General features: G+C 35.6%; 1 protein-coding gene across 3 annotated transcripts in view; it reads left to right on the top strand.

Moving 5' to 3' along the window:
• Window positions 1-12157, top strand: part of LOC137654537 (transmembrane protein 181) — a 198601-nt gene that overhangs the window by 79760 nt on the left and 106684 nt on the right. For all 3 annotated transcript variants that reach the window (XM_068388251.1, XM_068388252.1, XM_068388253.1), the window contains exons 6-7: window positions 3811-3891; window positions 4018-4117. In XM_068388251.1, coding sequence (XP_068244352.1) covers window positions 3811-3891; window positions 4018-4117 — 181 coding nt within the window. The remainder of the gene's footprint in view (window positions 1-3810; window positions 3892-4017; window positions 4118-12157) is intronic.

The raw sequence follows: 12157 nt of genomic DNA, 5'->3' as shown, positions 1-12157 counted from the left end.
TTATTTTATTTATTTATTTACTTATTTATTTTTTGGACTCGAGCTATGTCGTCCTGATGGGAGTTCCTTCGGGCAGCTTCCTACAGTATAATATTTCTATGAGTGATATTACAAGAGAATTACCATCTAATATGATGGGGTTCTAACCCCCGGAACGACTATCCTAAGATTTTGTGTATAATCAGGGACGTATCCGTAGTTAACCATAGATATCTGCACCTCAAACAGACTTAACCCAGTCTACGAATCTAAGGAGGAGGATACGTGAGGAGCCGTTACATATCCTCTCCCTTCATAGTACTACTCGTCCCTGATAAACTCATTCCAATTTTCGCAGCTTACCTACACATTCGTTTCTTAGTCAAGAGCGCCTTATCTCCGCTTATTGGAGTTTTTTTCCTCGCATAATGGCCTCCCTTTAGTCGTTGAAGTTAAGTAACCTCCTCTTTCACAGTTTGATTTAGTTTTAACTGCTTTTGATCTCTTCGGGGAGTGGTTATTTCACTTTTTTATGGTGATGAGGGAGCCGGGCGCTCCGAGTCCAGCTAGCATTTGGGTGCCATTTTGTGTGGGTATAATATATATATATATATATATATATAAATATAAGTATATAAATATACATATATATATATACATATATTTATATATATATATATATGTATATATATATATGTATATATATATATATATATATATACACATATATATCTATATATATATATATATATATCTATATATATATCTATATATATATCTATATATATATATATATATATATATGTATATATATATATATATATATAGATATATATATAAATATATATATATATATATATATACATATATATATATATATATATATATGAATATATATATATATATATATATATAAATATATATATATATATATAAATATATGTATATATATATATATATATATAAATATATATATATATATAAATATATGTATATATAAATATATGAATATATATATATGTATTTATAAATATATATATATATATATATATATATATTGAAATATATATATATATATATATATATATGAATATATAAATTATATATATATAGATATATATATATATATATATATATAAATATATGTATATAAATATATGTATATAAATATATATATATATATAAATAAATATATGTATATAAATATATAAATATATATATATATATATATATATAATATATATATATATATATATATATATATAAAATATATATATATATATATATATATATATATAAATATATAAATATATATATAAATATATATATATATATATATGTATGTATATATATTTATTTATTTAATTTTGGGCTCATCCATGTCGTTCTGATGGAAGGTTCTTTTAGGCAGCTTTCTAAGGGATATTTGGCTACAGTGGTACTCCCAGAGAATTGACCACAGGTCTCCAGAATTCTAACTCCTGGCGCGAGCATCCTTGATATATCTCTTAACCTGTTAAGCGTCCCCCCTGGACCAGGTTGCCGCTAACGTACCGTCACGCTTTTTTTGCCCTGAGCGGTCATTTCACTAATGATAATTTTTCAAAGTTAATATAATTTCTTTATGCTTATAATTCATATTTATATTTAAAAGTAGAGATATTAATTAAATGTTGGAATAAAAAAAACAATTAATACCACTATTATTTCATTTCAAAAGGCTACATAATACTGAATATTCTGATGGGTTCTTTTTATCTTCAATCGTAAATCTTACGCCAGGACCAGCAATAAAAGCAAAGAGACAAGTCTCCCCCCCCTCTCTCTCTCTCTCTCTCTCTCTCTCTCTCTCTCTCTCTTTTCCATATCGTTTCCTGTATATTTTTCAATTATGTTCGTCATACATTTGTACATTATTTATCCACTTTATTCTCTCTCTCTCTCTCTCTCTCTCTCTCTCTCTCTCTCTCTCTCAGCATTTCCTTTCCTATATAGTTTTGTGAAATCTCGCTGTCCAGTCATTCGGCAATGAGAAGTCATTTTCGCTCTCGGCATCGAAAGAAAACTTTGTTTCTTCAATATCCTAATCGTTGGAGGATTCAGAACTAGTGCTCTCATTATCAAAAAGATTATCGTTATCAAATTCCTCAACAAGAATATCATTTATTTCATCTAAAGAAATAACCCTCACCTTTAGATCGCTCATTGTAAAAGGAACAACAAACAACCTTATCCGCATAAACGCCCGAAGCGCACTGAAAGGAAAGAAACCACCAGTTTTCTAACATCAAGCTACCTTCAGAAAAATAGTTGCCAGACATCATATAAGTTTCTATTTACAGCCCCCATATGCTGAGAGTGGTTGCCAAGTGGTGATCCTATACTTACTATACGAGTAAACATATTATCACGAGACTGACGACTTGATAAAGGCAGTTAAAGTCATGAACGGAATATGCAGTTGAAGGCGGTACCGAGTAGATCGTGGTGAACGGTTTATCACGTGGGTGACGCTTAACAGGCTAAGGATATCGCATAATATCGGGGGACGTATTTTTTGATACAACACAGGAGTCTTCACCCCGAATAGAGTTTTCGCTTTGAGCGGGAAGAGTGGTGAAATTGAAGGGGAGCTGTTATCAAGGTTTACCCGGTGGATCCCCCTCCCGGTACCACCCCGGCGAATTATTCCTTTTGTAGTAGGGAATTAAGCACGGTGTTTCTCCCAATCACTCTCGGTGTTGTTACTATTATAAAGGATTATTACAATGCAATCTCCAGCATCTTCATCCTCTGGAAAGTTGAGTATTTAATGTTACCTGTGTATAAATTTTGGCTCCCTTCTCACAGTTAAATTAGCATGATTTAGATGTGTTTAGTGGAGCAGAGCCATCACCGGAGCCGGCCATTTTGGTCTGCTGTCGTACGCTATAAATGCTTTATTTAGTTAGTAGTACGACGTTCCCGGTATTTTGGCTATAATAAATTCTAGCTATTTAGGCAAATTATACTAGTGAAGATAAGATTTGCACATGTAATATATATAATGTATATATATAAGTATATAATAAAATATATATATTATATATATATATATATATATATATATATTATATATATATATATATATATATACATATATATATATATATATATATATGTGTGTGTGTGTGTGGGTGTGTGCACTCTTTATGTGATCTTTTGACTGGCCAGAGAATACTATATTGCATCCTTCTCTCTGGTTATGGTTCACTTTCCCTTTGACCACACATACACCGAGTAGTCTGGCATATTCTTTACAGATTCTCCTCTGTCCTCATACACCTGACAACACTGAGATTACCAAACAATTTTCCTTCACCTAAGGGGATAACTACTGCACTGTAATTGTTCAGTGGCTACTTCCCTCTTGGGTAGAAGAGACTCTTTAGCTATGGTAAGCAGTTCCTCTAGGAGAAGGTCCCTCCAAAATCAAACCATTGTTCTCTAGTCTTGCGCAGTGTTATAGCCTCTGTACCATGGTACCATGGGTATTTCCTGAAGAGGTAACTGATTAAAAGTTGTAAGAGCATTTCTTACATGGCAGCTAATAATTGTCTGTAGATAGGTAATTCTATTTGAAAGTAATGTAGAAATTTGTTTTTATAGAACCTGAAAGATATTATAAGGATTCAAGAGTTCTGGAATTATTTTTACTTATGCTATAGTTAATTTTTGCTGGAATAGTTTTTCTTACATTATTATAATACCCATGTACAATTATTTGGCATAGTTATGTTGTTTACAATGGAAATGTATTGATTAAACTAAAAAGGATGCTCTTTCTTACAGTTCAAAACATACAATCCATCTTTTACTAAGCTGGAGATTTGGTTTCGCTTCATATTCCTCCTCCTCACGTTTTCAGTAGCAGTACGTAATAAATTTTTTTTCATAGTAATTGATATGTGACTTTTTTTTAAATTGGTCTTATATTGGCATATATAATTAATATATTGTTTATCTATGGAAAATTAATCTTCTGCATTCCTTTTGCAGTGCTGGTTGGCCCACAGTTTACGGAAGTATGCCATATATGATTGGTCAATTGAGCAAAAATGGATGTCCGTTCTACTCCCTCTCCTGTTGTTATATGACGGTAAGTTTTATAACAATTTATCATTGATTGATGCCTATTATGTAAGTTTATATTTAATTCACTGATATGTAATTCAGTTTATGTTTAAAGCAAATACAGGTAATCGCCAACTTATGACCGAGATAGGGACCAATCTGGACGTAGGTCGAACTCAAGAAGTGAAGTTAAAGCATTTTTTTTATTCTATTTTTCATTTTCGTAATTATTTTAACAATCAAGAATTACTTGAAATTTTGTTTACTTTTGGTTATGATCAGCTGATCTTAAGGTCCCGCTACCGCATGGAAACATGGCGCATATACGAATGGCGTATTTGTTATGTAATTACTTTATTTATTCAAAATATCTTCATGATGAATATTACATCAGCACCAATATGTTATAGGATATCACAGTTTTCATACAGTTCATTTATAGCCATTATTACTAGTCATCATGCAAATACATTCTCTCTCTTTCTGTGTGTGTGTGTGTGCGAGCGCGAGCATGGGTAGTTCCTTTTTAAAGCTTCATGCAGTATTTATTTTCCGTTTGTTATTAGGCCTTCATATTTCATTAGGCATTATTTTGTTTAATTGTGGTTTATTAAAGCATGTCTATATTCTATTTTTTCAATTTCTTGAGCATTTCAATAATCAATTATTAATTTCGATTTACTCTTGGTATGCATCAGCTGATCTCAAGGTCACGCTACCGGATTGCGGGTATGCACACATACAGTACAAATGATAGTTGTTTATATAATTTTCTTAACTTATTCAAAGTTTCTTCATAATGAATATTACATCAACACCAATATGTTAAAGGGTATCACAGTTTCCATGTAGTTCGTTTATAGACATTATTAGTTATCATATGAATATCTCTCTCTCTCTCTCTCTCTCTCTCTCTCTCTCTCTCTCTCTCTCTCTCTCTCTCTCTCTCTCTCTCTCTCATAGAGGAATTCAGAATTATTAAAGGGATAAATGTAGATTATAACGATCTATTCATGCTTAGCACAAATCAACCCAGAGGTAACAAATAAAAGCTTGAATTGAAAAGATACACCACTCAGTGTGGAAATTTCTTTACATACAAAATAGCAAATACTTGGAATAGACTTCCAGCAGATGTAGTAAACAGTAACACTGTAAACGAGTTCAAGAATAAGTTAGACTTTGGTAAAAGGCTTCCCAACAACAGTGGGACAATATACTGTAGATGTCTATGTATTCCCCCCTTTTTGCTTAGTAATATTACTCAACAAGGTAAAGCCATTCAAAAACCTGTCGATGACCTTCATAGCTTCAATGTGGCACCATGCAGAATGGTTTCTGGACCTTCTACATCTGCTCACAGAGATGCTGAGGGAGTTTCCTCTATGTCATGATTTACTCAGACAGCCACACATGAAGATTTACCACAAAGCCAGAGAATCCCTACAATTTCACACCTGAAGGTTATCCAGCATCTCCTCTCGAAGAGAAGCTTTTTGCAATCTGTGGCAAAAAGAGCTCGGTCTCATTGATGAAAGGCTACCGCTCTCACCTTTAGACTGAAAGGAGTTAGTATTTTCTCTTCATTGGAATTGTCTTTGTACAAAGTCTCGAACATACCTGTCCTCAACCGGAAGTTAGGGCGCCTCCATGGAACGTAGTTCGTGTACTGGGATCCCGGAATGGAACACCCTATGAGCCGCTGTGCCAGGCATCAGATCTTTACTTGACGCTTAAGACAGTCTCTGCTCGCCTTGGCCTCGGCCAAGAGAGTCGTTGATTTGCGTGCTGTTTCCTACGATGTCGCCCATTCAAGGGAATGTGGATAAGTAATGCTCGGCTTTGTCCCTGAGTATGTTGCAGAGACTCAAAATCCGGCAGTAGCAGATCCTAGATTTGGGAAAGTCTCCATAATATAACCGATGACGCAGATCAACTGCTAGTATGCCCAGTAAGGGTGCTGAGGTTTTACCTCAATCAAACTTCAGAAACTCATCCCCAAATGAATAGAATGTTTGTCAGCATGGGGAAGGTTAAGAGGAGAGTCACAAAGAATATGATCTTGGCATGGATTCTCAAGGTCATAGATCGAGCCTTGAATCCTGACTCTCCTCCGCATTTGTGGAGACCAAGAGTTCACAATGTTGGAAGCATAAATACACCCCTAGCATTTAAGGAAACTACTCTGTGGCGCAGGTTCTACAAGTGAGCGTGTGGAAGCATCAGACGACCTTCACTGCCCATTACCTACAAGATGTAACCCACAGGAACCTGGAGACACTCTCCGTCTGTCCTGTGGTGGCTGCACAACAAGAGGTTTAAACTCCTTAAGGTCCTTAATGGACAAGTAGCAGATGGTGGAATGCAGACATTAAAGGTTTAAAGGCCTCTCATGAATGGCAGAGGCAAGGGACAGTGACATTGCACTAATGAGCCTGACAATGCCCTTGAGACTGACCATATATACATATGATTAGCACCCAAGCCCCCTCTCCACCCAATCTAGGACCAAGGAGGCCCATTCAATGGATGCTGATGACTCAGCAGATAGACTTATAGGCTCTCCCAAACCCCTATCTTTAGCTCACAAGGATGGTGAGATTGCAGCGACTAAAGAAACTAACGAGTTTGAGCGGGACTCGAACTCCAGTCTGGCGTTCGCCAGTCAGGACGTTACCACATCGGCTACCACCGGGATTAAGTCTGGGATGAATGATAAGAGTAACTGGCATCTTCTTTCTTCCTCTCTTCCCCGCTCTTGGGGTACAGCACCTACGGTACATGGCAAGGTGGCCTTCATTGTCTGCAGGTAATAACCATTTCCCTTGTGTAACCTGATATTTTCTCATATATTTGTTACGTACCCATTTCCCCTTGCGAGGTGTCAGGGTGATTCCTCTATGAGATTGTGCATAGCACAGAGGAACACCCCAGGTCAAAAACCAGCCAGTTGGTTAGGACTTCAACCCACCTTAGGATGAATCTTCCCTAATAAAGAGCAAAATAATTTTTATTTAGTGATGGAACAAATGACAAGTTTGAAATTAAATTGTATTTTTCCTAAAGATACAAACCTTGAGCTCCATATGCAGATTTGTCCTGCCATTACCTCTCCCCCTGCAAGTTTTGCTTGCAATTAGAAGTGACAATAAAACACGTGTGTGTAAGTGGGGTACCGGTACTACCCCCCACCACCGCTAATTAGCTGTGGGTAGTTATACCTCGCTAAAAGTCTTATGGCTAGTCTTCCAGCTTCGCAGAAAGTATATTCCCTAAGGTTTGTATCGTTAGGAAAAATACAAATTACTTTCCAATTTGTCATATCATGAAGGAAAGGAAGAGAAAATGAAACAAAAATTGGAAAAAGGGTGTCATTTCATTGTTCTATAATGTATTTTCCTCTTTGGCATGATGAAATTCTTGCCAAAATAAAGAAAAAGATGTAGAAGCAAAGGAATGTCAAGAGGCAAACTCAAACATGTACTCTCTCCCTGAGGTTTCAGCTCACACTGACGGGTGTGTAAGCTCATAATCTCATTTTGTGACGAGGAATGTTTACTGATGCCATTGCTCACAATTTTTTTTTATACTGAAATATAATAATTATCAAAATTTACGATATCGGACGAATACTGCATTTTCTTGTACAGATCAACGTTTTGGGCTTATTGACATATATTTGCTAATTACCCTATAGCTATAAAAGTAAGAGGAATTTTTAAAAAAAATATTTCATGTACGTATTCTCCATTGCCATTTAAAGCTCCTGGAATTTTTTCTGGATTTAAAATTTTTTTTCCCTATCTCCATATACTGGCGGGCCCCCTAAGTCTAGTTATTAGGAGTACAGTAGGGTCCCGAATTATGCGAGAATTTGGTCGATTAATGACCTCGTGTAAATGGAAAATCGCGAATTTCGAAACACAACTAACAGAAATAATTCCATTGTGGCCATGGCAACCAGCAATTTGCCTATTCAAATGTGTTTACTACCCATTTCCAATACTTTCTTTGTACTATACTGTATTTCTTTATAATATCAAATTGTTTTTGTAAATAAATAAAACATTTAATATACTTTAAAGTTCTAATAACTTGAAAAATGGTTAAAATTATAACCAGGATAGGTGTAAACACCATATATTTCCCGTTACAACACAACCCAAAATACAGACAAATTTTAATGTTTGTCATATCTATTGTATAATACAACTGGTGAATAGCAAAACCATCACTCTATAGACTAGCTTGTTGTATGATTGAAAATCCAGAATTATCAAAATAAAGGCGATTTTATATCATGCGTATCCTAAACACGCTAAAAAGCAGAATAGAAAACGACAACCAATGTTTTGTTTACGTTTAACTCTGATCACAACGAAGAAACAGACGCATTTATACATCTGTGTTTTTGAATTGACAGCAATTTTACCAAGTATAGATTATATGTTGAATTTGTTATTACCAATGTTCTAATTATTTTTTATTAGAACTTTCAAATAAATGAAATGAATGCCATTTATGAAATGTTTTTCTTTATGATGCCGCCTGAAACGGAAACCTTCCATTTGTTTACGCTCCATCTTCGATCATAATAAACAAACGAATGCATTAAACACACATGATCTAAGTCATAACTAATGATATTACAAACATTTAGTAAACATTATGTTATTACAAATATTTTACTTACCGTATCCATATAAATTCCTAAATTCGTAGCAAAGCTGGAAATTTTTTTTTCCTTATGCGTTTAATCCACAATAGCAAACTGCCGCTAATGACAGAGTGATAACTTACGATAATTCTAAACTGTTACGAAAGATAATTGTCCTTTCCATATCCAAAATACTTTTCCTAACTTCAGTTATAAGTCAACTTGTACCTCAATTATGGATCCATATGCAAAAAAGGTAAAGAAGAAAGTACTAGGCCTATTTTTAAAGTCACCGAACAATTAGGTTACCGCTATAACGTTCGATGAGAGAGAGAGAGAGAGAGAGAGAGAGAGAGAGAGAGAGAGAGAGAGGAGAGAGAGAGAGAGAGAGAGATGGTTTTAAAGTACTAAACAATAAATATGATAGGTTATAACACATTGGTGTTTATGTAATATTAACTGTATAGATGGTTTGAATAAGTTAAGAAATGGTGTAATCAATTCTTTGTTATTGTATTCGCGCGGAAGCTAGACATCAGCTGATGTGATCACAGCCAAAAGTAAAACAAAAATAAGTTAGCAATACTCGATTTTTAAAACACACCCGAAATTTTACAACATAAGTACATGTTTTATTATAGCGCAATTGACATTTAAAGAGTAAAAATTTTCTGGAATAGAATGGTTTCCTAAAAAATAGTGGTTTGCAGACGAAATCGGTTACCGTATTTTAAGCTATGATTGAAATGGATGTATACACGGTATAATTTTTTCGTTTTGTAATTAATTGACACTTCAAGAAAACCGATTTTGGTTTCTTCATCTATTTGTAAGTATTGTATAACGAGAGAGAGAGAGAGAGAGAGAGAGAGAGAGAGAGAGAGAGAGAGATATTATGACGCAGAAGGTTACAGACCTAGAACAGGGGAGGATGAAGGGGGGGGGGGGGGAGTGATGAGATAGGCTGGGTGGACTCGCAGGGGAGACGGTAGGAGACGGGGGAAGGGGGGATTTGGTTGCCAGTGGCTAAAAATAGATTCTGAAAGACGGTAAAGGGAAAAACGAATCCCATCGAATAAACAGAATAAGGAAAGGGAATAAGATCCAGAGGAATAATAGATATAATGGAATGAAAATGACTAGATGGTGTTAGTTGTGATAAGAATAATTTAGATATTTGAAATAAGAGTGTCTGAGGAGGTATAGAAGGAATTCGTGATAAATATAGAGGAATATCAAAGGATACAGTTAGTTTGCATTAAAGGGTTTGTTATCGTTTATCGGCAGTGAATAGCCTAAACTTCGGTAACGAGTCGTCAATATTTTGTCATATTTTAAACAGTATACATTTGATTTGCAAACATTGGTTTTGTAGAGTAGACGGTAAAATAAAATCTAGAGAGAGAGAGAGAGAGAGAGAGAGAGAGAGAGAGAGAGAGAGAGAGAGATAGAGAGAGAGAGAGAGAGATTTCTGCCATCAAATCTCTCTCTCTCTCTCTCTCTCTCTCTCTCTCTCTCTCTCTCTCTCTCTAGATTTTATTTTACCGTCTACTCTACAAAACCAATGTTTGCAAATCAAATGTATAGCCTACTGTTTAAAATATGACAAAATATTGACGACTCGTTACCGAAGTTTAGGCTATTCACTGCCGATAAACGAACCCAGTCTACTCGTGAAAACCTTGAACGCCCAGAGGGAAAAATAAGGCTTTTAAATATACTGTACTAAACAAAAATAATGCTTTAATATACCATCATTAACACTGCCATTACAATTATCGTAAGGTTAGAGAAAGATAAAGATTGCCGAGAACGTAACCACATTTCTGTTTACATTTTGTCAGCTGGACTCGCACAGTTAACAGTTGATTTCATTGTTGATGTGGAATTTTATCCTTAAATATGCTATTCATTATGAAATTATGTTAATGAAATGTAATGTTAATATTGTTTTGTAACATTTATTATAAATCACCGTATTTAGGGCTACCAATATACTTAAAAAGACTATAGATTTGATACATTTTGTAGTGCTTGACTCGCGAACTTTGAACAGCCTCGTGGATACAGAAAATTTATTTTTGAAAAATAGCGATCGTGGAAAAGGGGAATCGTGTAATTCGAACACGCTTAATTCGGGACCCTACTGTAAATCTACTGCACTTAAATTTTGTAGAAAGGTTTCTTTAGGTTGAGTTTTAGGGACAGTTCAATAACGTATCAGTTTGATGTTCAGTAGACATTATCTTAAAGAGTCCTGACTTTCCTATAGAGATAATTGGCCACTGTAGTGGCTACTGCCTGTGGCTTTCTAATTTTTTTAGCTAAATTAAGTTACAGGTTTCTTTTTCAATATTTCAAATTTTGTTGTAAAAAACATTCTGACATTCTATATTGCAAAATATTTTGATATGATTTCCCTTAAAATCTAGATTAATTGAGTCTTGAATTTTAATTTATTGATGTTATACATTCTAAATTTTTTGTTGACTTATCTCTTTCCTTTACTGGCATCCAACCCCTGTCAGAGTACAGGAGTCAGCCATATAAACATCAGGGGAGGTTCATAGAAATGAACAGAATTTTTATATTATTTTTTTTTCTTTATTTCTATACTCATCTGATGTTCATATACATGCCCTTTTATCTCTCCATTGACTGGTGATGGCAAGGAATAGTTTCAGTATCAAAACTGAAGAGTGGGAAACTTATAGTGTGCGATTTATCTTAACCTTTAGTTGCTCCCTAACTGGAATACAAACCTACGCTATTTATTAGGGGTATCACTTTCGGCGAAGCTGAAAACACGAGCCATTAATATTTAGAGAGGGTTAAATACCCATCCCGCTAGTTATGAGGGGCTAAAGGGGTAGCTAGCTACCCGCTTCACTCACATACTCCGAAGTAACAGAAGAAATCCAAGGCTTCTTCTCCCGCTTCCTGACCTTCCTCCAAAGCTCCTGTTCATTCGACCTCCTCCGGGAGACTGTCGAGCAGTAGCGCAGGCCGCTGGACAACCTCGGTCCTCGAGCGAGTGTTATTTCCCCTCTCCCCCTGGGGGTCCATGTCATTCTCTCCTCTGTTTCAGGTTTGGCCGTCCTTGGGGTTACCAGGCCCAGTAGGCCCTGCTGCCGCTGCTGCACCGGGGTGCTAGGTTGCAATGTTCGTCGACGTCGGGGGACTCGTCTGCTACCCTGCCTGCCAAAGTTCCTGCTGCTTCTGCCTATTCCGTTACCGAAGACTGCGCTTCCCCACTTTTGCAAGAAGTCAAAGGACTCTAAAACATTGCCCAAGTCCTCTTCGAGGAACTCCAGACCCACAGGGGGGGTTAGTACAATCAGCCATTCTAGAGACAACCGCGACCCACCCAGAGACGAGTTCCTAGCGGTGGATGATAAGAGACTCCAA

This window comes from Palaemon carinicauda, chromosome 15, assembly GCF_036898095.1.
Source record: "Palaemon carinicauda isolate YSFRI2023 chromosome 15, ASM3689809v2, whole genome shotgun sequence".
Classification (NCBI taxonomy): Eukaryota; Metazoa; Arthropoda; class Malacostraca; order Decapoda; family Palaemonidae; genus Palaemon; species Palaemon carinicauda.
This window is presented reverse-complemented; position numbering and strand designations above follow the sequence as displayed.